Below are 26,867 nucleotides of genomic sequence, written 5' to 3' on the forward strand. Positions count from 1 at the left end.
TAGATGATAGCTAGATGCATAGGTAGACCGGAACCCAGGGTCCCTCTCATGGAAAGGCAGGGTTTCCCACTCTGGGCACTACTAATGTTTGGGGCTGGATCATTCTCCTGTTGTTGGGGCCATGCTGTGCACAGCAGTGTCGAGCAGCATGCCCGGCCTCCCGCCCCGTAGATGCCAGTGGCACTCCCAAGCCATGACAGCCAAAAATGTCCCCTGGGGGGGCAGCATCTCTCTGGTTGAGAACTGCTGGCCCAGATGGTGCTTTGGGAGTCATATCCCCACATCCTTTTGGGCTTCCCTTCCCTTCCCTTCTAGGTGAAGTAACAGGGAATGTGAGTATCCAGGAGTACTCGGCCCAGGACCAACACCCATCTTGTGCTGGGCCCCAGGTCATCCCCAGGGCAACCTGGGGCATGGCTGGTCCCAGTGTGGGGTGCTGGGTCCTCATGCCTCTCCCCACTTCTAACTTGTCTTAGAGCCTCCTCCAGCTGCGGCAGCCGAGGTCAATGTGTGTGTGACCTCTCTCCGGCTGCCTGTGACCCCTAGCATGGTCCCCCTTGGCCGCCTGCTGGTCTTCTATGTCAGGGAGAATGGAGAAGGGGTTGCGGACAACCTCCAGTTTGCTGTTGAGAACTTCTTTGAAAACCAGGTGGGACATGGGGAGCCGACTGGGGGAGTGGCCCAGCAACAACCATCTAGGGATGCTGGGGGGGAACTCCAGGGTGTCTGTGCCCCGAGTAGGCTGTCCACAGCTGCCACTTGGGTTCCCAGAGGGTATCAAGGTAGGACTGCAAGGGCTGCCCTGTCTTCGGGAATAATTGCAACTAAATTACATCTTTACCGGAGCTCCTCCCAAAGTCACCCAGATGGAGATTGCATTAGGAACACACAGGGAGAGCCGTCAGCTCCTCGCTGTCTCCATTGGGTCCCAGACTTAAGGGACACGATTCATGCCCCTAGCAGCGGGCTCAGCTTTCTGTCCCTTCTCCCTGCATCCTTTGAAACTGGCTGCTACATGCCCTCAGCCAGTGCCTGTCCCCACCCCCCCTTTCTCCTTGCTCCCCTCCCATCCTCAGCACAGAATGTTCTAGTTACATCAGTCTTGTTCCTGTCACTCTGCCTTCCGCCCTCATCCTCACGTGGGCAGCAAGGCCAGGGTCCCCACTGAGCTGGCTTCTTTGGCAGGTGGAGAGGGATGGGGGTGGGGGGACCAGTTGAGTCTGGCCAAGCTCCTGACTTCTTCCCTGCTGTGTTTGGGTCCAGGTTTCACTGACCTATTCAGCAAATGAAACCCAGCCCGGGGAGGTTGTTGACCTGCGGGTCAGGGCTGCGAGGGGCAGCTGTGTGTGCATCACTGCGGTGGACAAGAGCATTTACCTGCTCAGGTCAGGGTTCCAGCTGACTCCGGCACAGGTGAGTGGGGGCCCTCGGGCGCCAGGGTCCAGCACCTTCATGCTGCAGGGGTAGGGCGCTCTCCCTTTCCAGGAAGTGAAGGGCCCCATGTGAGTCCAGATTCTTTCTGTCACTGGTAAACCCAATCCTTATCATTGCTTTGCTGAGTTGAAAGATGTTGGGGTCAAATTCATCAGACTCTCGCCCTATAACATTGTCCAGATCCTACCTCTCCAGCCCCTCTGCCCCATGTTTCCAATGGGCTAACGACACTCATGCCTAACACCTAAGATGGTCTCCGTGTGATATTTGTGCAAGGAGGGTGAGATGGGAGCACGCCAGACCCCTGAGAGCCAGTTTGGGTTGAAAAGCAACCTCCAGTTGACCAGCCTTTCTTCCCCTTTGCCTGTAGATTTTCCAGGAATTGGAAGATTATGATGTTTCTGATGCCTTCGGGGTGTCCCGGGAGGATGGGTCCTTCTGGTGGGCTGGACTGGCAGCCCGACGCCGCCGGCGCTCCTCCGCCTTCCCGTGGCCCTGGGGCATCACCAAGGACTCCGGGTCTGCCTTTGCTGTAAGGACAGGTGGCCTTCGACCCACCGCCCCTTCCAAGCTCCTCTCTTCTTGAAACAAACGATCTCAGGGATATAGAAATGATCAAGGTGGAAGTTCCCAAACTTTTATTGGGGCAGAACTAGTTTTTGATTCTCCCCGATAAGGGCTCATAGTGGACCCTCCTGATTTGCAAGGCAGATGGGGTGTCGACCGATAACTTGAACGTGGCACGGAGCAAAGACATTAAGGGTGCTTTGCTGGAAGGAAAACCTTTACACTGGGGGCAGGCAGCCATGCTCTCTCAGGTGGCAGGTTCACCCCCTCTGACATTCGTAGCTCATATCTGTCCTCCTTCCTGGCTGTGGGGGCCGGGGGTGCCAGGGCATGCAGTAGGCACAAGCATCATTCTAGATCATGCCACATTAGGATGCTGGCAGTCTCCACTTCTCCACTCGAATGCATGGCACATATGTGGGTGCTTTTCATCCCAGTTTTAAAATCATTTAAAACACCCTGTTTTTATTATGGAAACTTTTCAGACGTACGGAAAAGTTGAACAAGTTAACAAACACCTATATACCCACCACCTAGATCCCATAATTAACATTTGCTGTAGTAGCTACAGAATACATTACACGTCTGTATCTGTCTGTACCCGTATTTGCAGGTGTATCTATATCTGGATTGGAATAGGTGATGTTTCAATTACACATTTGTTGAAGGCCTGGCAGCGTGAACTCCTGGGCCCTGGCAGCTTTTGCAATTAGGAGGTGATGGCTCTGAGTCCAAGCAACTGGGCTCATATTCCTTGTTCCCAAAGTAGAGCTGGCCAGTCCAGAATGGGGCTTCCCTGCAATTGAGTTGCTCCCAGTATTTCCTTTTAAAGATTTTATTTATTTGAGAGAGAAAGAAAGGGTGTACAAGTGAGGGGAGGGACAGAGGGAGAAGCAGGCTCCCTGCCAAGCAGGGAGCCCAACGTGGAGCTCAATCCCAGGACCCCAAGATTATGACCTGAGCTGCAGGCAGACACTTAACTGACAGCATCACCCAGGTGCCCTTCTCCCAGTATTTAGCAGTGATGAAGGTAAGAACAGTCACATTTGCAGTCAGCTGCCTCTGGTTTAGATCAGGCAAGGTGCCAACTGATTTTTTTTTAATGGTGAAATTCACAATTAGCAGAATTAACAGGAAGATGAACCATTTTAAAGTGGACAATTGGGTGGCATTTAGGACACTGACAGTGTTGTGCAGCCAGCACCTCTGTCTAATTCCAGAACATTTTCATCACCTCAAAAGGAAACCCCATCCCCATGAGCAGTCACTCCCCATACTCCTCCTCTAGCCCCCGGCAACCATGAATCTACCTTCTGTCTCTGTGGATTTGTCTGTTCTGGACATTTCACATAAATGGAATCATACATGTGGCTTTTTGTGCCTGGGCCACAGATGTGCTGGCCTCCCCACTGCTCTACCCTGCGTGGTCACTGGGTCCCACAATCCCTTCAGCCCATGTCACCAAGCTTAGAGCAGAGGATGGGCCCCCTGCCCCTACTGAGCCACAAAGCAGTGGTGATGCTGGGCAGTAGCCTCAAAGTGATGGAACTGTTGGGACCATCACTTGCACTTGTCCACCGGGGTTCTGGGCGTTGTCTGTTGCTTAGGAAACTGGACTGGTGGTGATGACCAACCTGGTGAGCCTGAACCACCGACAGGATGGTGGCCTGTACACCGATGAGGCTGTCCCTGCCTTCCAGCCCCACACGGGAAGCCTGGTGGCAGCGGGGTCCTCCAGACAACCCCCCAGGTAATGGCTGCCTCCTGCAGGGTTGTCTGAACTCATACTATGGACACTGGGGACTGGATCATTCTCCACGGCGGAGCTGTCCATGCACAGCAGGTGCTGAGCAGCAACACTGGCCTCCACCCACCTGATGCGGATAGCACCCTTTTCCCCCCGTTGCTACAACCATAAATGCCTTCAGATATTGCCTCTGCTAGGGGCAAAGTCCCTGCTGGCCCAGTGGGCTGGGGAACCAAGCACTTAAGCGCCCCACTCTGTGTGTCAGGGTTGGGGGCACAGAGGGAGCAAGGTACATCAGGAGCAGAGCTCTCTGAGACAGAGGGTTTGGGGTGAGGAGGTTAGCTGGGGTTTGACGCTCCCTCTCTCTGCTTAGAAATTTCTTTCTATTACCTCTTTCCTCCACCTGTTCCTTCCTCTTCTTTCTCCTCCTCTCTCTTGGCTTTGTCCTTCAATTCTCTGCCTTTTCAAGTTGAACACCAAGTAATATTCTTCAATCTTTTATTGTAACTCTTCACATTTTAGCCTTTTGAAGGTTATGAATTTCCCTCAGAGTGCTGCTCTGGCAGCACCTGAGTTGTGCTGTGAAGCATTTCCATTATTTTTTAAAAAGATTTATTTATTTATTCATGAGAGACACAGACTGAGAGAGAGAGGCAGAGACACAGGCAGAGGGAGAAGCAGGCTCCATGCAGGGAGCCCGATGTGGGACTCAATCCCGGATCCTGGGATCACAACCTGAACAAAAGGCAGGCCCCCAACCACTGAGCCACCCAGGCGTCCCAAGTGTTTCCATTATTGCTTGGTTCCAAATAGGTTCTAACTTTGGGGGCTGTGTCTTATCCAGAAGTGGACACGTTTTAAATTTTCAGAGTGGTATTTTAAATTATTATTTTTAAATATGTTTTGTAAATTGTGTCAGACATGCATTGCAGCTGGTGAACCTATTTGTTATCTGTTGTCTGGTTCTTACTTTGGAGGCTTTTTGTGTGGCCAATTCTTTTTGTAAATGCTGGTGTCTTCTTGAAAAGAAGATCCAAGGCCCCATCAATTCTGTACAGGGCTCTCTATGCCTGCTTTAGGTCAAACCTATTGATGGTGAACCATATTCCTACGTACTTCTTGTTTGTCTGCTTGCTCACTTATCAATGGCTGAGAGAGAAGGATTCACATTTCCCCCCTTAGATTTGTGGCTTTGTCCCTGGAGTCCTGGAAAGCTTCATTTCACAGGAGTTGGTGTTTTCTCCTCTTGCCTGTCTTGTCCTCACCACCCCCACCCCTTCTTTCTCACCCTCTTCTCCTGCTGCCTCTCTTACTACCTTCTCAAGCCCAGGTCTCAGCCAGCTTGCTGGGGAAGGGGGAGTGTTTTAAAGACCTTGTCTCCCCACTCTCTCTGGATTTAGGGGCTGGCAGGCCTTGGCTGTACTCCCTCCTGCCCATTGCTCCCAAAAGGGGCACAGAACTGAGGGGCGGGGGCTAGGGTCAGTGTGGTCAGTATCAGGTATCTCTGGAGATCTTGGGGGTGGATCCCACACTCCTCAGCGCTTATTCTGAGCCAGAAGTGGCCCAGAGGATCCCCTGCCCTGGCAGACCTTGTCCACAAAAGCCCTCTCCATCTTTCATACCCTCTCTATCTAGATTGAGATCCTGGGTACTTTGTTCTCCAAGGTTCTTCCTTCATGGGCTGCATACTTAGAGGGAGTGTAGCAGGCCCACCAGGATCTTAGTTTCCAAACTTCCAAACTCCAAATCATGGCACAGGCAGACCATGAATACTTTGGATGCATACGGAGGCATTTCTAGAATGTGGTTGGATGAGGGAGGTGAAACACTGGCCTCAGGGCCTCCATCCACCAGACACTACCTCAGGGGCCCTGACCGTCTCGTGTGCAGGAACCCCAAGAACTTGGCCTGGAGTGGGTATGAAAGTAATTTTCTGAAATCCCAAACTATGAAGGCAATTGTAAATCCCGGTGTAGAAAGGCATAAGGCATGCCTTCAAAAGGAAGTGTCTGTGCCTTTTTATAATTGGATGACACATCCATGCATCTGTATTCTGAGGACAAGATATTTTTTTTAACCATATGCAATGGTTAAAATTTTTTCAAGCAGTGTGAAAGTTTACATAATTAAATGTAAGTCTCTCTCCTACCTCTAGACTTTCCATTTCCTTGTTTAGAGGCAACCACAGTCAATAATTTCTTAGACATCCTTCTAGAAATTTTCTGTACATATACAAGGATTTTCTTAAGATTTATTTATTTTAGAGAGGGAGAGAGAGGGAGTACACATACACAAGCAGGAGGAGCAGAGAGAGGGAGAGAGAATACCAAGCAGACTCACTGCTGAGCACAGAGCTGACCTAGGGCTCGATCTCAGGACCTGAGCTGAAACCAAGAGTTGGACATTTAACTGACTGTGCCACCCAGGCGCCCCACACAAGGATATTTTAAAATAATAATAAATTTAAATAATAATAAAAATTAATAATAATAATAATAAATAAAATAATTTTTAAAAGCAATGAGAGAACACTATAGTATGTTCTGGGCTTTCCCTTTTAAAGTCTACAATTAAAATAACTAAATAAATAAAGTCTACAATAAGTCTCGGAGAGACCAATCCATCTCCATATACCGGCACTGAGCTCACTCCGTTAGACTGATGTGTAGCATCCCACTGCATGAATGTACTACCATTTGATTAACCCAACCACACTCTTGATTGATATTTTTGGCTATTTGCTGCCACAAACCAGTCCATTTGTCTGTCCTGGCACATGTATCCATGGGTCTTTCCAGGGTTCATTCCTCAGAGAGGTCCTGCAGGTTAAAAGGATGCGAGCAGTTTTTTAAAAAGATCTTATTTATTTATTCATGAGAGACACACAGAGAGAGGCAGAGAGAGAGGCAGGCTCCATGCAGGGAGCCTGATGCGGGACTCGATCCTGGGACTCCAGGACACGCCCTGGGCCAAAGGCAGGCACTAAACCGCTGAGCCCTGGATATGAGCATTTTTAATTTTGTGAAGTTTTGCAACTTTCAAGTAGGGCTTGTTTGTTGTTGTTATTATTATTATTATTTTTATTTATTTATTTATTTTTTTTTTGAAGAACAAGATAGTCCCTGAGGAAGGTGGGCTGTGAGGCTCCTGAGGATGAACCCAGAATGAAAGTTCTTTGGGAAGCAGAGAAGGGTTGGGGGTGGTGGTGGTGCATAGCTCAATGTCATGATGCAGAAAAATGTGGCAAGCCCAGCAAGGGAAATTAGCAAAGGGGAGGACATGGAGGGGTCCCTGCGACCCTACTTACCTTCTAAACTCAGGATGTGAAGTGCCACTGTCGATTGAAGGCAAGTCTGTCAAACCTTTGGTGCCTCACTTCTACGAGTCCTCAAGTAGAATGTTAACCCTGCCGGGTAAAATAATTAGCACGTTCCGTTCTAATTGGGTAGAATGTTAACTGGCAGCCAAGAGAATTAACCCGCTACATCCTAACTGAATAGAATGTTAGCCTTTACGGTAAGACTTAATGTGTTATGTTCTACTTGGGTAGATGTTTACCTGCCAGGTAACAGAATTAAGATATGCCCCTGACATTTTATCATTTCTTTTAACATTTTTCATAGAGCAGAGAAGAGGAAAAGAACCTTCTTTCCCGAAACATGGATTTGGCGTTGTCTCAACATCAGGTACAGTGAACTTTTATTTTTTTAATTATTTTTTACAATAAGATGACTTTTCTTCGCTGTTTGCGGGCTCAGAGACACTCAGGCAAGTCCAGATTATTCCCAGTGGGTTTGCTTTCAGATCTGACATCAACATCTGAGTAAGACTTTGGGCATCCTTTTCTAACACATAAAACCCAAAGCCATGAAGTCAGCCCCAAATCCCACTGCAGCCCTGGACATCTGCTCAGGAAATACGAAATGCAGGGTCTTCGGTGCCTCTTATGACTCCCACTTGGGGTAACTCTATCTGCTCTGTTTGCAGAACGAGCTCATTAAAACGATTACAGTTCCTTGGAACATGAACTTGACCCCACCCCCCACGCCTCCCTCACTCCTCAGGGGACTCGGGCTCCTGCCCACAAAACAGGATGCTTTTCTCAGCATATTTCCTTTCCCTATTTTCCCCCCTTTCAGTTCTTTTTGAAGAAGTCCTGCTGTGCCAAATTCCTGCCAGATGCTGTTGGCTTTTTTCCTTTCAATGCTCAGTGTCAGAACACCAGTGGTACTAGTAGAAGGTGATGGTGGCCTGCCCTGGGAAACTAGTTAGGCATGAAAGGTCAGATGCCCCCAGGGCCATGGGTGGGTTTACTGCTGAGCTGCCCCGCCCCCTTTCTAGACATGAGATGCCATGGCATGTGGTCATCACAGAAGGGATCTCACAGCTGGGAGCTGCTCAGGCTGCTTTCACAAGAAATGGGAAAGACTTAACTCCTCGTCAGAACATATCCAGATGATTGCATTTCGTTCTAGGGATCTAAATTTAAAATGGGCTATCTGTCTGTCCTTTGGGTGTACAGCAGTCCTTTTGGGTGTATACCCAGAAGTGGAATTGCTGGCTCATACGGTAATTCTATGTTTAATTGTCAGAGAACTGCCATACTGTTTTCCGGAGTGGCTGTAGCATTTTACGTTCCCACTAACAGTACACAAGGGTTCTTCTTTGGACCCTTCTATATTTGATGGAATTTGGGGCACCTGGGTAACACAGTCAGTTAAGTTTCAATAATTGGTTTCAGCTCAGGTCATGATCTCAGGGCCATGAGATCAAGCTCTGCCTCAGGCTCCATGCTCAGCACAGAGTCTGCTTGGGATTCTCTCTCTCTTTCTCTCTCTCCACTCCCCCTTAAATAAGTAAGTATATCTTCTAAAACTTTTAAGAAAAATGTTTCAGTAGAATTCACCAGTGAAGCCATCAGGTCCAGGATTTTTCCTTGTAAAGAGATTTTTGGCTTAGTGGTTGAGCATCTGCCTTCAGCCTAGGGTGTGATCCTGGAGTCCGGGATCGAGTCCCACATTGGGCTCCCTGCATGGAGCTTGCTTCTCCCTCTGCCTGTGTCTCTGCCTCTCTCTCTGTGTCCCTCATAAATAAATAAAATCTTTAAAAAAAAGAAATATAATGAGTCACATCTGTAATTTCCGATTTCCTAGTGCCAGGTTATAAAGGGCAGAAAGAAAGAAGTGGAGTTCATTTGAATCATATATTTTATTTAACCCAACAGATATCCCCAAGTATTATTCTTTCAACAGGCAATCAATCAAAAAATCATTGATGATACGTTTTATGTTTGTTTGTTTTGTACTGTGTGAGTTTCCCATAGCTGCTGTCACAAAGTACCATAGACTGGGTGACTTAAAACAACAGAGATTTATTCTCTCATGGTTTTGGAGGCTAGACATCCAAGATCAAGATATGGGCAGGGTCATGCTCCCCCTGGAAGCTCTGGGGGAGAATCCTTCGGGACCTCTTCCATCCTCTGGGGGCTCTGACGCTCCTCATCCCTCCCATCTCCACCTCTGTCTTTACATGGTTTCCTCCTCTGTGTCAGAGTTTCCTTCTTAGAAGGATGCCCCATCTTTAGATTGGGGCCCACCCTATTCCAGCATGACCTTGTCTTAACGAATTTGATCTGCAAAGACCCTGTTTCCAAATAAGGTCACATTTGCAGGGACTGGGGGTTCAGGCTTGGATGTACCTTTCTGGGAGACACAAGCATGTCCCACATGACAGGTCCTCTCAATTCAGTTCCCCACCACCCCCAAACTGGGCGGGGCAGGCACTGCCAGCGTCATTATGGCTGAATCCTCGTGGTGGGTGATCCTGTGTTCATGGTTGTCCCGAGAGCCATGTGCATTTCTGATGACATGAGTTCGGGCCGAGGGGTGGCTTTCTCCTGTCACACGCTGGGTGGTGCCTCAATGCTGCATTCGCAGCTGCAGGGGATGCCTCCCTGGGCCCCCAGGCCTTAGCACAGCCCCCCATTCCCACCTGGCCACCTGGGCACGGCCCCGGAGAAGGGCCCACAGTTGTCCCTCCTTCTACAGTGACCCGTCCGGCGAGGAGATGCTCAGCGTGCAGGTCCCGGACTCCATCACCAGCTGGGTGGGTGAGGCCGTGGGTCTGTCCGAGGCTTGGGGCCTGGGTGTCGCCGTGCCTGCCCCGCTGAAGACCTTCAAGCCTTTCTTTGTTGACTTCACGCTGCCCCCCCACGTGGTCCGCGGGGAGCAGGCCAAGGTCCCGCTCAGCATCTACAACTACATGGGCACCTGTGCCGAGGTACTAAAGCCACCCTCCTCACCCCTCAGCCTTCCCAGTGCCTGGGGGTGGGGGGTGGGGGGTGGCACCTGTGAGGCAGGGATGAGGGCAGGGCAGCCTGAGCTGTCCCCTTGGACGGGGACAGAGCAGCTCCGTGACTGGGGAGAGGGGGCCATGGAAGGGGCAGCCTCTGTGTTAAGGGGGAGGCAGGGGCAGGAAGTCTGGAGGTCAGCAGGGCGGGGGCTCAGCGTCCCCGTGCACATGGGCACGCTCACCCTCCATGGCTGCACTGTTCCCCTGGTCGGTGTTGTGGTTGGCACAGACATCAGGGAGAGAGGCTGTGCTACCCGTGACTACGGGGGAAATGGGTTGGCACGCACGAAGAACGGTGACCACAGAAGGGCCACCGACCTTGCTGATGCTGTGGAAGCTCCAGGGGCCGTTCTCGGGGGACTTTTCGGCCCACCCTAGCCCCCTCTCAAAGTGGAAAAGTCAACTCCCTCGGTTTCTCGCAGCTTCCGTAACAAAGTAGTGCGACCTGGGAGGCTTGAAACAATAGAAACTTGTTCTTTCAGAGTTCTGGAGGCCAGAGTCTAAGGCTCCAGGGTGGTCAGGGTGGGTTCCTCCCAGAGGCTCTAAGGGAGCTCCCCCTCGTGCCTCCAAACTGCAGCCTGTCTTCACGTGGCCTTCCCTTGCGTGTCTTCCCTCTGTCAATGTCTCTGTGTCTGTGGTTCCTCTTCTAAAGATCCCAGTCCTGCTGGAGTACAGCCCAGCCCAATAACCTGATCGTGACTTAGCGACCTCCGCAGAGACCCCGTTTCCAAATAAGATCATGTTTACAGGTGACAGGGGTTTAGGACTTCATAATAGCTTTCTGGAAGCCACAACTGAACCCATAACAGCTACCCCAAGGGGGCAGACTTAGGGCTGACCTCGGAGGCTGGGGAGGATTTCAGACCCTGTGGATGAGTAAGGACAGCAGGGGAGGGGGTGCCTGTGAGACCGGGTGGGTACATGATGGGAAATGGGGCTTCGGGGAGTCTGGGTCTGTGTAACAGTACAGCTTGGAGAGGCTAGGACACACTCACCACCTTTGTAATCCTTTGAGCACTGGCAAGGCCTGGAGGTCAGCTGGTGGGAGGAAGGAAGGGAGATGGGGAGGGTTCTCCACAGTTAGGGGTAGTCCTTGGGGTTGAGGTTGAAAGCCAAGGCCGTGGGTGGAGGAGTGAGTGGGGTGCAGGATCAGGGGTCCATCTGGGAGCAGGCCTGCCGTCTGCAGGTCTCAGCCTCACTCCGACAAGCCACACTCTGGGGACATGGCTGATATCCCCCTGGCCCTGCCCGAGTACGTGGGGAGCCCCCAGGGCCATTGGCTCATTCCATACCAAGGGCAAAGGATGTGACCTGCAGCCTCAACCAGACACTGTGGAAACTAAAGATTTCATCCCCAAATCCCAGATTTCCATTTTTTTCCTGAAAAAATGAGAACATTTGGCTAGAGAGAAATTGGATTTTGCAATTTGTGGGGTGCCCAAGGCTGCTGAGGGTTCAGGACATTCACACTTCGCTGCCCCCAGAAGACTGGACTTTCGCTTGGCATTTCTATTTACAGCCTTATTTTGCCTCAGTTTCCCTATCTGTAAACTCAGCGTGAGAGCTCAACCTGGCCCCGGTCACCCCCACTGGCTTCTCTGGGGCAGGAGGGAAAGAGTAGGTGTGAGGGCCCCTCATGAGTGTCCACGGGGATGGCTGTGGTCTGTGATCACTTCTGGGCCTGGCCTGGAGCCGGGGACAGCAAGCATTCTGAGCCGGGCTGAAGGTGACCTTGAGCTTTACCTGAGATGCTTTACTCCTTTTTTGCCCTTTGCAAATGCTATGCGTCCCCTGAATGATTACATCTGCCCAAAAGCATGTTGCACGCGATGGCATGTGACGGCCTGAAGGTTAGTAAAGGGCCTCTCGTGCTGCTGTCTGGCTGGCACAGGATGAGCTCGACGCTGGTGTTTACATTTGACTTTCCTGCTGGTGTTTCTTTGACTTTATAGAAGAGCCACATATTCGTGTACTGTCACCGAGGAGCTTCTTGTCCCTTCAGCCTTTAATTAATGGAAAATTTCAACTGGAAAAAAAATGCAGCCAGTACAGATTCCAAAATAGGAATGAAATATCAAGAGGTCACCAGAAGGAGCCCCTAGATGTAAAACGCTGGTGATTCGCATTCATTGTCACTCAGAACCAATTGCCCAAGTGCTCAGTGTGTGCTGGGCCTTGTGTAGACCTCAGAGGACCCCAGGGCCCAGGGCATGGGGTCAACCTGTGCGTGACCTCGGGAGCGCTGACACCGCTAACCTCCGTGGCCAGTGCTGGCCTCGGGATTTTGCCTGCATCGATACCAAGCACCTGCGTGGGCCGGGGAGGAAGAGCTGTGAATGGGATCGTTCCCAGAGAGATAGGAAGCTCAGAGATGCATTGTTACATGTCCAAGGTCTCACGGGGAGTTTGGGGCAGAGCTATGCTAGAACTGGGTATTCACAGGGAGCCAGGCAAGCCCTGGGAAGGGGCAGCTCCCTTGACCTTGAGAATCTCCAGGCAACGTTTGAGTCAGGCACCAGGGCCTGGAAGGGCATCCCAGGAAGAGGGAACAGCATACACAAGCAACAGAGGCAGGAGGCAGCTTAGCCTGTCCCGGGAACTGCCCAACACACAATCTGGCTGGGCTTTATGGTCTTCTGGGGAAAGCAGAGGGGAGAAGGTCAGAGCCTCGTGCATTCATTTGGGTGAGAGCTGCTGTGGTGGAAACCAAGGCAGGGGCCAATGTGGAGTAGGTTCAGAGCACGCAGCCCTAGAGCCTGGTGCCTGCATGGTCCATTCTGTGTCATTTTTTAAAAATTTTTATTTATTTATGATAGTCACACAGAGAGAGAGAGAGAGGCAGAGACACAGGCAGAGGGAGAAGCAGGCTCCATGCACCAGGAGCCCGACGTGGGATTCGATCCCGGGTCTTCAGGATCACGCCCTGGGCCAAAGGCAGGCGCCAAACCACGGCGCCACCCAGGGATCCCTCTGTCATATTTTTTAATATAGAGTATAGCCAGGGGAATAGGACCCCAGTCTTAAAAATCTGGAATAAGTGCAGGCTGATCCCTGATCTATAGGATGGTTCCCCCACACACACACAAGGGGAGGGTCCTCGAAGAATTGGCAGGCAAGACCCTCAGGTGCCCATTTTAGCTCCAACACTGGTGGCTGGTTTGTTGCGCATCCCCAGGGCACCAGGGAATCAGACCCATCTACATCCCCCAACACGGACAGCCGGTCCTTCTACCCAGGACCTTGGCTCTTGAGTTTTTTCTTTCTTCTTTGGGAGAACGCTGACTCAGAGGGATGTGGGGGCTCCTGACGCATCCTGCACCAGCTGTTCACCCTCTGGTCCAGCTGGGCTTGTCCTTTGGTAGGATTCAGACGCTCCATCCCACTTGCTGCTAGATTTTTCTCATCTCCTTTCCTCCCCATCACACATGCATGCGTGTGGGACTTATGCATGTTGATCCCCTGTGGCCTGGGGTCACTCGCGTTCTCTTTGGCTTCATTACTTTAGCTCCTCGTAGGCACCTGCACCCACTAGGTGCTTCATATATGCTGATTGGACAAATGGATGTGGACCAAACAGCCTGTTCTAGATTGGAAGGTATAACTGCACGTGCACGTAGAGACACACATGCACATGCATGCGCTCAAACATTGTGCATGGTTATATGCATGCACATGTGTGTGCATATGCCACACTCGCACATACACATAGGTATGCCCACAGAGATGCGTGCATGCATGGCACACACGCGCACACACACAGAACTGTGTTGTGACACCATGGACCTCAGAAGAAGTGCTTTGTAGGGCCTGGAAAGGTGGAGCAGTCCCTCCCATCTGGTGCCGTGGGTGGACGTGGCAGGAGAAGCTGCCCTTGAGTCAGCCTTGGTCCTGAGGGGAAGCTGGCTCTGTGGGGTGTCGGGGGTTGAAGTGAAGAGGGGCCTCCCAGCAAGACAATGGTGAATAGTTGGTTCTGATTGGAAACGGAAAGGGGGCCTTCCGAGACGAGCATGGCTTTTGGAGAGAGCTGATGCTGTGGGCGGTGTGATGTGCTGGGAGGGCGCACACATCCCGGGCACCACGAGCAGCGTCCCACCCTCTGCAGGTGTACGTGAAGATCTCTGTTCCCAAGGGCATCCGGTTTGTCGGGCACCCAGGCAAACGCCATCTGACCAAGAAGATGTGCGTGGCCTCTGGGGAGACGGAGCCTGCCTGGGTGGTTCTCTCCTTCAGTGACCTGGGCATCAGCAATGTCACAGGTGAGGCCCCTGCTGCCTCAGGCATCCCCCCACCCTCTGGGCCACCACCAGGTCCGCGTGCTGAAGCCAGGCACAGGTGCGGGGTGGGCAAGGCAGTAGATGAGGTCAGGAGGGCAGCTGGGGAGGCAGGACATCAGGAGGTAGGGCAGGGTGGTCCCTGGGGGCGAGGCCCGAAGCTTCACCTCGAGGATGCTGAGCTTAGGGGCCACACCAGCATAGCACACATATGCGTGCCCACATGCTTGCACAACACGTGTGGCACACCTGCACACACACCATGTGGGATGAGGGGGAGGGACGGTCCGGCTCCCTGCTGGGTGGGAGCCTGTTCTGACAGCAAGCACCTGAGCTCTCAAATCTCTGCAGCCAAAGCCCTAGCTTACGGAGAAACAAGCTGCTGCAGGGATGGGCAGTCCGTCAAACACGCGGAGGAGAGCTTCGCTGACCGGAGGGTCCCCACCGGGAGGGATCACATCAGGCGCAGTGTGATGGTTGAGGTAAGCCCGTGTCCTCACCAAGGACACTTGGCTGGGGCCCGATTCCATCAACCCTGGGCTTGGGCAGGGAGTAGAGGGGGGAGTGCTGGCTGGAGTATGTGGTCTCTGCCCAGGGCTGGGGCAACTCCCATGGGTCCTGCTCTCAGTCCTGGGGCAGGTGAGGGGTCTCTGCATTTCCTCACTAGGGGACTGCAGCATCCAGCCCCACTGTGGTGCAGAGTGACATGTGGTAAAGCAGCCTGGGACTGACAAGGGCTGCAGGGAAGTGTCCTCTGCCCCCCACGCTGACCATCTTGGAGGGTGGTGCGCCTCCACCTCCGACTTCCTATTTGTCACTGGCAGTTGTAGGGATTGGGACCTGGTATTTGGAGGCTTGTCATTAGGATGCCCAGGCAGAGAGGACACAGCGCCTAGACCACAGGGGCCCAGGTGTTGGCGTCTTATTGACACCCCAGCTCCCTGCCCCCCGGCTGGGAATCTAGGATCTGCCACTTAGTGTCTCAGATAGTCCAATGCCGCTCCATACATCAGGGGTGCTCACAGTTGCCTCCATAGTGTGGGAGGGCCAGAGAGAATGTACACGATGCCTTGCAGTCCTGGGCACGCAGTGGCAGTGATGCCCTATCTTTATGGGCGCTGCTCGAACACCTCGGAGCCCAGAGCCCTGCTGAGAAACTCACGCTGCCCCAGTGGCGCCGATGAAACTCCTCACAGCATCCCGAGTGTGCGCCCCTCCCCAGTGGCCCAGCTGCAAACAGCTGCCCTCCGTCCTGGCTGTGGTCCTGGCAGTGCTGAGCACGAATGATTTCCATCAGCGCCCGGAGTCACGCACGCACTGGGCAGTACTCCCAGGGGTGGACGAGTCATTGGCACAGGGTTGTTGATGTGACGTGATAGATTCCTCTGGGACAGGCGTGTCATCTGATGAGGAATGAAGTCTCCGTGAGCTGGCAGGATGGGATGGCCTCAACGGGAAACCCAGAGACCCCTGGCAGCCTCTTGTTCAGCCCGAGCACGCTCCCTGGCCCACTGCCCACCCTCCTGTAGCCAGAGGAGATGGCACGCCGTGCAGAGCATCCAGGCTGACTGGCAGGCCTAGAGCTCTTGCCGCCTCCATCTGCGGAAGGAATTTCTCAATGCACAGAGAAGGATTCTTTTTTTTTTTTTAAGATGTTTTTTAAAAGATTTTATTTATTTATTCATGAGAGAGAGAGAGAGAGAGGCAGAGGCAGAGACACAGGCAGAGGGAGAAGCAGGCTCCATGCAGGGAGCCCGATGTAGGACTCGATCCCGGGACTCCAGGGTCACACCCTGGGCCAAAGGCAGGTGGTTAACTGCTGAGCCACCCAGGGATCCCCTAAAGATTTTATTTATCTATTCATGAGAGACAAACAGAGGCAGAGACACAGGCAGAGGGAGAAGCAGGCTCCATGCAGGGAGCCTGATGTGGGACTCAATCCCAGGACCCCTGGGATCACGCCCTGGGCCAAAGGCAGACACTCAACTGCTGAGTCACCCAGGTGTCCCACACAGAGAGGAATTCTCAGGGGCCGCTGTGCCTGGGCTGTTCCTCCCATTCCCACTGCTCAGCACTCAGCAGTCTGCTCTGCCTGCAGCATCTGCCAGCACAGCTTCGTGCAAGCTGTCCTGGGGGCAGGAGGTGACATTTAGACAGCAGAGGACCCAAGATGTCAATGGAAAAAAACCTGAAGGGTGAATTGGAAAAAGGGATTTCTCAGACAGGAGGTGGCAGATGTGTGTCTTGATAAAGCGGCAGCACCCTTTTCCTCCTCCACCGCACCAGGGAGCTCTGGGTACATGGTTTGTTTGCTGGATCAGTTATTTGGTGGACATTGCATGCCATCTGCTGGGGAGGAGACTGAAGATGACAGTAACACATTCCCAAGAGGCTTACGGGAAGCGGGTGACAGTTATTTCCCATTGTGTGTGCTCTATGGGATGGAGGGGGAGCCAGTGTCACCCTGCCTGGCTCCCCGGCTACCTCCTACACCAGGAGGACAGAGGTGGGGACTGTGGCAAGCATGACAAGGCTAGGAGCAGTTGGTGAGTGGGTTTGACCAGAGTCTGGAGAAGGGGAATGAACCTCAGTTTCCCCACCTTGGCCTGGGAAGTAGGCAGCCTGGTCCTTCTCTGTGTCCCTGTGATGTTGGCATTGCCCTGCAGGGTCTAGACCCAGAGCCACTGCCATAGAAAGGTGGCCACTGCCCTGTGCTGACCACCCCTGCGACACTCAGTTCTCCCCATCTCTCTGTTGCAGCCGGAAGGAGCCCCCCGTGCGTACACCTACAGTGTTTTCTTCTGTCCCAATGGTGAGTCCCTGCACCTGCCCTGCTGAGGACGTGGGCCCTTACTCCCACACTGTTGTAGCTCTCCCACTGCAAAGTGGATGCCTGCCCTTCCTGGGCTCAGAAGACGCAGCAGCAGAGAATTGAGATGTCTAGGCTGGTGACAATCGTGAGCCAGAATGTGGGCCGGGGGTCTGCCCTGCAGCCCACGAATGTAGACTGGAGACACCAATGAGAAGAGTCTGTGGGTGGGAATAGGGCTGTCCTTGGGGCCCTGGGGTGAGAAGGCCAGGATCCAGGGAAGGGAGCTCTTAGAGTCACATCAGGGAAAGCAAGACTGACCCAGAATCCTGGGCCTATAGAGAAAATAGGAAATTAAAGCGAGTTCCAAAAGGTGTGGGATTTGGGATCTGCCCCAGTCCCCTGAAATTGACATTATACTTGTACATGATCCGTGAAAGGGAAATGAGAACAGAGTGCCCAGTGGACAGAATGGCCGGAGAAACACCCTTCCATGCCTCTGCCTTGGCGGGGTGAGGGAAATGCTAGGTGGAACATGACCCTGGGCTGCTGGTGGGAGGGTCCACCCTCTCCCTGTCTAGGCCGTGCCAGAGGAGCCATCTGGCTTGGAGCTCAGGCCTAGCCTGGCACTGGGCAGTCTTCCAGCAGGCTTTGGCAGGTGGCAGAGCAAAGGAGTCCCTGGGGGTTGCCACTGCCAAGGCATTCCCCACAACTTGTCCCATGACCCACATGGACCACTCTAGACACAGGTTTCCTCTTGACATGTTTCCCCTTTTTTTGTAATAAATAGCAATATGGTACATATATGCTCAAATGATTTTTGACAGAAGTGCAAAAGCAATTCAATGAAAGAAGGAGAGCCTTTTCCACAAACAGTGCTGGAGTAATTGGACATCTATTGGCAAAAGCATGAACTTTGACCTAAAGATCCCATTTTATACAAGAATTAACTCAAATGGATTGTGAACTTACATGTAAAACTATAAAACTTTTAGAAAAAAATTGGGAGAAAATCTTTGGGATCTAGGCTAAGTGAAGAGTTTTTAGACATGATATTAAAAAGCACGACCCATAAAAGGAAACTGATGAGTGGACCTCATCAAAATTAAAAACTACTTTGCAAGGGGCACCTGGGTGGCTCAGTTGGGTGTCTGACTCTTGATCTCAGCTCAGGTCATGATCTCAGGGTCATGAATTCAAGCCCAAATTGGGCTCCACAGGGCATGGAGTCTACTTAAAAGATAAAAAGCTGCTTTGCAAAAGATGCTGTTAAGAGGAAGAAATACAAGCTCCAGCCTGGGAGAAAATCTTTCCAGACCCAGATCTAACAGAGGACTAGCACCTAGAATATATAAAGAGCTCTCAAAATTCAACAATAAATAAAACAACCCAATTAGAAAGTGGGAGAAAGGAGGGACACCTGACACCTGGTTGGCTCAGTTGGTGGAGCATGCAACTCAATTTCAGGGTTGTGAGTTTGAGCCCCACGTTGGGGGTAGAGATAACTTAAAAAAAAAAGAAAGCAGGAAAAAGAAATAAACAGTTCACCAAAGGAGATGCACATGGCAAATAAGTATATGAAAAGGTGTTCATAATTAACCATTAGCAAAGTGCACAATAAAGCACCATGAGTTATCAATGCACACTTACCAGGAAGACTAAAATTTAAAAAAAAAAAGTTACCACAATAAAAGATGACCAGGATGTGGAATAAAGGGATCACTCATACATTTGCTGGTGGGAATTATAAAATGGTATGGCCACTGCTGGTAGTTTCTTAAAAAGCTACACATGCTCCAAGCTTAGCACCCAGAAATTGCACTACTAGGCATTTATCCCAGAGAAATGAAGATTTATATTCACACAAACGTTCATATGAGCTTTATTTGTAATAGCCCCAAACTGGAAACAGTCTAGGTGTCCTTCAGTGGATGAATGGTTATACAAATCATGGTACATTTGTACCTTGGGATGCTATTCACTGGTAAAAAGGAATAAACTATTGATATTTGCAGCAACTTGGATGAAGGGAATTGAGTGAAAAAAAAAAACTTGATCCCAAAAGGGTCCATAAATGACTCCATTTATGGTATTTTTGAAATGACAAAATTTTAGAAATGAAAATCATATTACTCATTGCTGGGATGGCAAAGAAGGGTGTGGATATGGTGATAAAGGGCAATAAAAGGGATCCTGTCCAAATAAAATTGGGGAAATATGAATAAGTTTAATGGTTTGTATCAATGTCAATATCCCAATTGTGATCCTGTAGTAGAATTTTGCGAGATACCACTGGGGGATATTGAGTCGAGAGGACACAGTTTGGGTGCCTGGGCAGCTCGGTTGGTTAAGCGTCTGCCTTCGCTCGGATCATGATCCCAGGATCCTGGGATCCAGCCCCGCATCCAGCTCTCTACTCAGCGGGGAGCCTGCTTCTCCCTCTCCCTCTGCTACTCCCTTTGCATGTGCTCTCTGGTGCGCTATCTCTCTCTCTCTGTTAAATAAATAAAATCTTAAAAAAGAGGACACAGGGATCCCTGGGTGGCGCAGCAGTTTGGCGCCTGCCTTTGGCCCAGGGCGTGATCCTGGAGACCTGGGATCGAATCCCACGTCGGGCTCCCGGTGCATGGAGCCCGCTTCTCCCTCTGCCTGTGTCTCTGCCTCTCTCTCTCTCTCTCTCTGTGACTATCATGAATAAATAAATAAAATTAAAAAAATAATAATAATAATTTAAAAAAAAAAAAAAAAAAAAAGAGGACACAGATCTTTCCATATTGTTTCTTAACAGTTGTCTGTGAATCTGCAATTATCTCAGTAAATTTTAAAGTAAAATCACTTTTAAAAGTGATACGTGTGTGGGTCTGACTACAGATTTTGGTTCAGGTCATGATCTCAGGGTTGTGAGTTTGAGGCCCACAAAGAGGTGTGTAGCCTGCTTAGGATTCACTCCCTCCCTTTGCCCCTCTCCCCCTAAAAAAAGTGGTACATGTGTACAAATATTGTAAGATTGCAGTCGTATGAGGTACTTAGAGAAGTCAAAATCAGAGACAGGAAGTAGAATGGTGGGAGCCAGGGTCTGTGGGGAGAGGTTGGTGACTTGGTGTTTAATGGGGACAGAGTTTCAGTGTTGCAAGGTGAAAAGAGTTCTGGAGGCGGGCAGCGATGATGTTTGCACAATATGACTGTATTTGATACCACTGAACTGTACACTTAAAAATGGTTAAGAAGGCCAATTTTACATTATGTGTATTTTACAACAATACAAAAATTGGGAAAACAAAAAGCAATACCTAACTATTACAGGGAACTTAGAAAGATAGAAATAGAAAGAAGGAAAAATACCTCCTCTGGTTTGCATCCATAGATGACCTCTTCTGACATTTTGTTTTATTTGGTTTCATAGGATTGATTGTTGTTTGTTTTTATTTTTAATTTTTAAAATTTATTTATTTATTTATTTTTAAATTTTTTTTGATTGTTTGTTTTAACATAGTTTTAACTCATGAACTATATAAAATTTGCATTCTGCTCTGCTCATTTCACACATCCTGAGCACTTTTCCTTGTTTTTGTAGTCTTTACAAACATTTCAAAACATCTTCAATATGTTCTATCAAATGTCTGCTCCATAATTTGACCATTATGGAATGTTTTGAAGTATTGTTGGACACATAGGTTGCTTCTATTTTTTACAATATAATTTACATTAGGCTGAATATATATTTGTATTCAAGGTAAAGTCGGTAATATCTTTAACATGTTTATGGAGGTATAATTGATATACAAGAAATCAAGCGTATTTTAAGTGTACAGTTTGGTAAGTGTTGGCATATGTGTATATCCATGAAACCATCACAACTAAGATCATGAGGATCTCCATTAACCCCCAAAGTCATGCTCCCTTGTAATCATTCACCCAGTCTACCCTTGTCACTAGGGAACTACTGACCTGCCTTCTGTCGCTGTAGGTTACTTTGCACTTTCTAGACTTCTATATAAATGGAATCATATAAAATGTACTCTTTTTATCTGGTATCTGTCACTCAGCATAAGAATTTTGAGATGCATCCATGTTGTGTGTACCAATAATTCAATCATTTTAAGGCTGAGTGGGACTCCATTGAATGGATGCAATGCACTTTTTTTATTCATTGACCTGTTGATGGATAATTTGAATTATTTCCAGTTTGGGGCTATTTCCAATAAAGCTGCTATGAATATTCATGAACAAGTCTTTGTATGGTGATAAACTTTCCTTTCTCTTGAGTCACTACCTATGAGTGGAATGGCTAAATCATACAGTAGGTATGCATTCAACCTTTTAAGAAATGGTCACACTATTTTCCAAAGTAATAGTACCATTTTGCATTCCCACCAGCACGGGGGTGGGAATCATTTCCTTCTCCTCACCCCACATTTGGGGTTGTCAGTCTGATTAATTTTAGCCCTTCTAATAAGTGTCTGATGGTATCTCATTGTGTTTTTAACGTGCATTTCCATCATTCAAGCATCTTTTCACGTGCCTGTTTACTACTGGTATATTTTTTGGGGGGTGAAGTGGCTGTTCAAATCTTTTAACATTTATTTTAAGTTGAGTTTTGGAAGTTTTTATAAAAGTCTGAATACAAGTCTTTTACCAGATAAATGCTTCACAAAGATATTTCTCCCAGGGTGTGGCTTGTTATTTCTTTCTCTTAATAGTGTCTTTGTAAGAGCAGAAGTTTCTCATGTCAGTGTGGTCCAGTCGATTAATCTTTCCTTTTATGGATTATGCTTTTGTTATATCTAAGAAATCTTTCCCAAATCCTACGTTCTCTCCTCAAAGTTTGTGGTATTAGAAACTTAAAAGTAGCTATGATCCATTTCAAGTTGATATTTGGAGACCATGTAAGATGTGGATCGGAGTTCCCTTTTCTGTTCTGGGTTAACCACTTCTGGAAACGATTTTCGCTATTGAATTGCCTTCACACCTTTGTTGCAAATCAGTTGTTCATACACGTGTGGGTCCATTTCTGGACTCCCTACTCTGTTCTGTTGAGCACTTGATTAAGTCTCGGCATCAGAGGTGTGAGTCCTTTAACTTGGTTCTTTATCAAAGTTGCTTTGGCTCTTCTAGATTCTTGATGTTTCTATATAAATTGTGGAATCAGCTTTGTAATTTCCCCCAAAGACCCTGCTGGGTTTTGATTGAGATTGCAATGAATTTATACATCAGTTTGGGAAATAATTAACGTATGTGTAGTATTGTCTTCTGATCCACGGACACTGTCTATCTTGCCACTGATTTGAGTCTTAATTAGTTTCAACAGCATTTTGCAGTCTCCAGTATACAGATCTTTCCACATCTTTTGTAGGATTTATTCCTGTGAGCATTTCATCTTTTGTGCCCTGTTGGCAAAGCTTCATTAAGCCAGCTCCGTTTGCTATTCCTCATGCAGCTGCATGAGGAACCACAGTGGGACTGGCCCCCCGTGGTCCTGATTCTAAGCTCCAGGCACAGGCAGGGAGAGGCAGGATGCCTCCAGGTACCCCCTCAACACCCTCTCTCCTTCCCTCCATCCAGAGAGAGTCCACATCTCCACACCCAACAAGTATGAGTTCCAGTATGTGCAGCGGCCACTGTGTCTCACCCGTTTTGATGTGGCTGTGAGAGCCCACAATGATGCTCGAGTGGCTTTGTCCGCCGGGCCCCAGGACACGGCAGGCATGATAGAGATTGTCCTGGGGGGCCACCAGAACACCAGGTCCTGGATCTCCACCAGCAAGATGGGCGACCCTGTGGCCAGCACACACACGGCCAAGATCCTCTCCTGGGATGAATTCAGAACATTCTGGATCAGCTGGCATGGCGGGTTCATCCAGGCATGGCTGGGCTGACTGGGGTTGGGCATGGGAACCTCATGCTCCATGGCATTTGCTGCTTCCTGCTCTGTGTCTGGCTCTGACAGGGTCAGGGAGGAGGGAGGATAAACACAGGGCAGCACCTCAGGTTGCTCACAGTCTGCCTGGAGCCACTTACGAAAAAAAATTAAAAAGTGAGAGCTGTGTTGGAGGAAGCCCCCAGGGATCTGGGAGCTGAGGGATAGTGGGTAGTCATGGAGAAGGAAAGAGCATATAAGCAGGTGAAATGGGGGCTGGGGTACTTCATGGGCCAGGCAAAGGGGACATAGAGAAGGAGCAGCAAACATAGCTTTCTAGAGGAGGGACATAGCCAAACTGGGTTTTTAAACATGAATAGGAGTTCACCAGGCAACTGGGGGAGTGGAGGATGTTCCAGGCAGAGTGAATAGCATGTGCAAAGGCCCAGAGATTCCAGGGAGTCCGATGACTTTGGAATCTGTAGATGCAACACTTGTGTGTCTAGTGGATGAGGTCACCTTTAGTTTCTGTGTGACGCCCTAGCCAGCGTCACTGCTGCCTGAGTACCACTGTGTGCTTCCTTCCAGCATCCAGCAGCCTTGGCCTCTTTTTTCAGGTTGGCCATGGTCCAGAGCCTTCCAATGAGTCTGTCATCATGGCCTGGACCCTCCCCAGGCCACCAGAGGTCCGATTCATCGGCTTCTCCACTGGCTGGGGCTCCATGGGTGAGTTCCGCATCTGGAAGAAGGTGGAGGTGGACGAGAGCTACAGTGAGGCCTTCACCCTGGGAGTCCCGCACAGCGCCATCCCTGGGTCTGAGCGGGCAGTGGCCTCCGTCATAGGTGCGTCTACCTTGTACCCTGGCCGGGGGAGAAGGGGGGTGAAGACTCAGGCCAAGGGGCAGGGTGTCCACTCCAGGCTTGGTTTCACATTGGCCTCTACAGGGGATCTGTAGCTCTGGGGCTTCCAACCCCATACCCACTCACCCAACAAGCAGCTTCTGGTGCTTTCTCCATGTTGAGGCAGACCCGGAGATGGCCCCAACCGTCTTTGAGGTGTTCTCAGTGTGCCCAAGAAGATGGGTCCAGACCCAGCCTGTCCAAGCCCTGTGTGAGGAAACCCCAAAGGGCAGGTGGTGAATTCCATGAAGGCAGTGAGCGTGGGGTGATGTGCCAGAAGGCTGAATATCTAGGTGAAGTCAGCCAGCTGCAGGGTGGGAGGTGGGGGTCCTGGTGAGAGGGACAGATACCTAGAGCATCTGCTGAGCAGGAGTAAGTGGCTGTGATTGGGGGTCTATAGGGTGTGGGTTGTCTCCTGTATCCTGCCCAGATACAGGAGTGGAAAGTGGGGACCGTGTGCTCGACATGGTGTTGGGTGTTGGAAGTGTAGAGAGAAGGCAAGAGGCCAGGAGGGGCCGACAAACCTGAATGTGGGGGCTCAGGGCTCTCTGACATCAGAGGACAGAAGCCCTGGAGCCCAGACAGGTTGGTGGTTGGGGCCATATCAGAGGATGTGGAAGTTTATTATTTCTGAGGCAGAAGATCAAGTCAGAGATGACTGTACGGGCAAGTGGTCTGTGTAGTAGCACAAGGGAGCAAGCAGATGGGCCGGGATGGAGAGGGGGTAAAGACTGGGACCTGTATGCCAGTACCTTTGGCACAGGGGGATGAAAGGTAAAGAAGAAGCTGAGAAGCTCAGAGGAGGGTGATGAGAAAGTAGGCAGGCCCTGCCATGGATGGCGACTGCAGGAGCAGTGGCAGCCTCAGTGGGGCAGGAGGAAAAGCCAGGGGAGGAAGGGAGGTGTGATCACAGAACAGCAGGAGTTCTGGAGGGCCTGTCAGCCATGTGTGGTGCAGAGAGGCCAAGAAGAGGAAGACAAAGTGCCGAAGAGAGGAAAGCATGGGAGAAATGTAAAAAAAAGAACTTAAAAGTACATCAACAATGTCACAAAATGTACAGAAACTTAAAAAAAGGAATGCCTGGGTGGCTCAGTGGTTGAGCATCTGCCTTTGACTCGGTGTGATCCTGGGGTCCTGGGATCAAGTCCCGCATCAGGCTCCCCATGGGGAGCCTGCTTCTCCCTCTGCCTATGTCTCTGCCTCTCTCTGTGTCTCTCATGAACAAATAAGTAAAATCTTAAAAAGAAAATTAAAAAAAAAATCTAAACACTCATGATTGAAGAGAAAAATCACATTTCCTACTGGAAGTTTGAAAAAAAAAAATTAAAATGGAACTACAATGGCTGGATTGACCTGTCACCATTTGTGGGATGCAACCAAAGTTGTACCTGGAAATGTATAGCTTTAAATGCACTTGATTTAAAAGCCACAAAGAGGGCAGCCCAGGTGGCTCAGTGGTTTAGTGCCACCTTCAGCCCGGGGCCTGATCCTGGAGACCCGGGATCCAGTCCCACATTGGGCTCCCTGCATGGAGACTGCTTCTCCTTCTCCCTCCCTCCCTCCCTCCCTCCCTCCCTCCCTCCCTCCCTCTCTCTCTCATAAATAAAAAAAAATCTTTAAAAAAGCCACAAAGAACCTTGTTCAGTGACACCCTGGCTGGCTCAGCGGTTGAGCATCTACCTTTGGCCCTGGGTGTGATCCTGGGGTCCTAGAGTTGAGTCCCACATTGGGCTGCCCACAGGGAGCCTGCTTCCCCTCTGCCTATGTCTCTGTGTCTCTGCCTCTCTCTCTCTCTGTCTCTCATGAATGAATAAATAAATCTTTTTTTTTATTTTATTTTATTTATTATTTATTTATTTAAGTCACAGACAGAGAGAGAGAGAGGCAGAGACACAGGCAGAGAGAGAAGCAGGCTCCATGTACCGGGAGCCCGACGTGGGATTCGATCCCGGGTCTCCAGGATCGCGCCCTGGGCCAAAGGCAGGCGCCAAACCGCTGCGCCACCCAGGGATCCCTGAATAAATAAATCTTAAAAAAAAAAAGAAAATAAATGAACATTCAGCTCATGAGGAGGTAGAGAAAGAACACGGAGTTGAGACTAAAGAACATAGAGGGAGGTGTGTAGGAGAGTTCCAGCAGGTGGCTGCCAAAGCCAGGGCACCCGTTGGGCTAAGTGGGCACGGGTCACAGTCTGGTCCCAAAGGGCAGCGCTGGCAGTCAGAGGGTGGGTGGCCAGTGTTAGGCCATAGGCCACCCTGGGGAAGCTATCCCTAGGACAGCCAGGGCACCAGTGGAGGCCAGCCCACAGCCCAGCTCTCTTTTCCTCCCACCAGGAGACGTCATGGGGCCTACCCTGAACCACCTCAGCAACCTCCTGCGGCTGCCCTTTGGCTGTGGAGAGCAAAACATGATCCACTTTGCACCCAACATCTTTGTCCTGAAGTATCTTCAGAAAACCCGGCAGCTCAGCTCCGAGGTGGAGCAAGAGACCACGGACTACCTGGTACAAGGTACTGGAGTGGGGGGAGACTGCCCAGGTGGAGGGCATGGAGAGGAAAGCAGCTCACATGCCTGGCATAGCAGATGGGGGGGGACCAAAGTGGGTGAAAGAGGCCACACGGGGTGGCCCCATCTGGTCACTGTCAGCAGGAGCCTGGTGTCTGCACCTGTTAGGACAAGGCACTGAATGCTGGGAATCAGCTATGGGGAGAGGAATGGTGTCTTTTAAGTGTAGATTCTCGGGGGGTGCCTCAGTGGCTCAGTCGGGTACACATCTGCCTTCGGCTCAAGTCATGATCTCGGGGTCCTGGGATCAAACCTTGAGGTGGGGTTCTTGCTCAGCAGAGTCCGCTTCTCCGTCTCCCTCTGCCCCTCCCCTCCTTGTGCTCTCTCATTTTCTCTCTCTCAAATAAATAAAATCTTAAAAAAATT

The 26,867-nt window shown here is 50.3% G+C and overlaps 1 protein-coding gene across 10 annotated transcripts in view; it reads left to right on the top strand.

Moving 5' to 3' along the window:
- Positions 1–26,867, top strand: part of CPAMD8 (C3 and PZP like alpha-2-macroglobulin domain containing 8) — a 76,842-nt gene that overhangs the window by 27,171 nt on the left and 22,804 nt on the right. For 9 of the 10 annotated variants that reach the window (XR_005375031.1, XR_005375032.1, XM_038566939.1 and 6 more), the window contains 12 exons: positions 477–649; positions 1,264–1,413; positions 1,805–1,966; positions 3,609–3,751; positions 7,372–7,434; positions 9,796–10,027; positions 14,202–14,355; positions 14,722–14,852; positions 17,131–17,182; positions 22,742–23,040; positions 23,654–23,879; positions 26,270–26,446. Coding sequence is in view for 8 of the 10 variants with exons in the window: in XM_038566939.1 (XP_038422867.1) it covers positions 477–649; positions 1,264–1,413; positions 1,805–1,966; positions 3,609–3,751; positions 7,372–7,434; positions 9,796–10,027; positions 14,202–14,355; positions 14,722–14,852; positions 17,131–17,182; positions 22,742–23,040; positions 23,654–23,879; positions 26,270–26,446 (1,962 nt within the window). In the remaining 2 variants the exon portion in view is untranslated. The remainder of the gene's footprint in view (positions 1–476; positions 650–1,263; positions 1,414–1,804; positions 1,967–3,608; positions 3,752–7,371; positions 7,435–9,795; positions 10,028–14,201; positions 14,356–14,721; positions 14,853–17,130; positions 17,183–22,741; positions 23,041–23,653; positions 23,880–26,269; positions 26,447–26,867) is intronic. The other variant, XM_038566943.1, reaches the window with a different exon arrangement.

The sequence above is a fragment of the Canis lupus genome, chromosome 20 (genome assembly GCF_011100685.1).
Source record: "Canis lupus familiaris isolate Mischka breed German Shepherd chromosome 20, alternate assembly UU_Cfam_GSD_1.0, whole genome shotgun sequence".
NCBI lineage: Eukaryota > Metazoa > Chordata > Mammalia > Carnivora > Canidae > Canis > Canis lupus.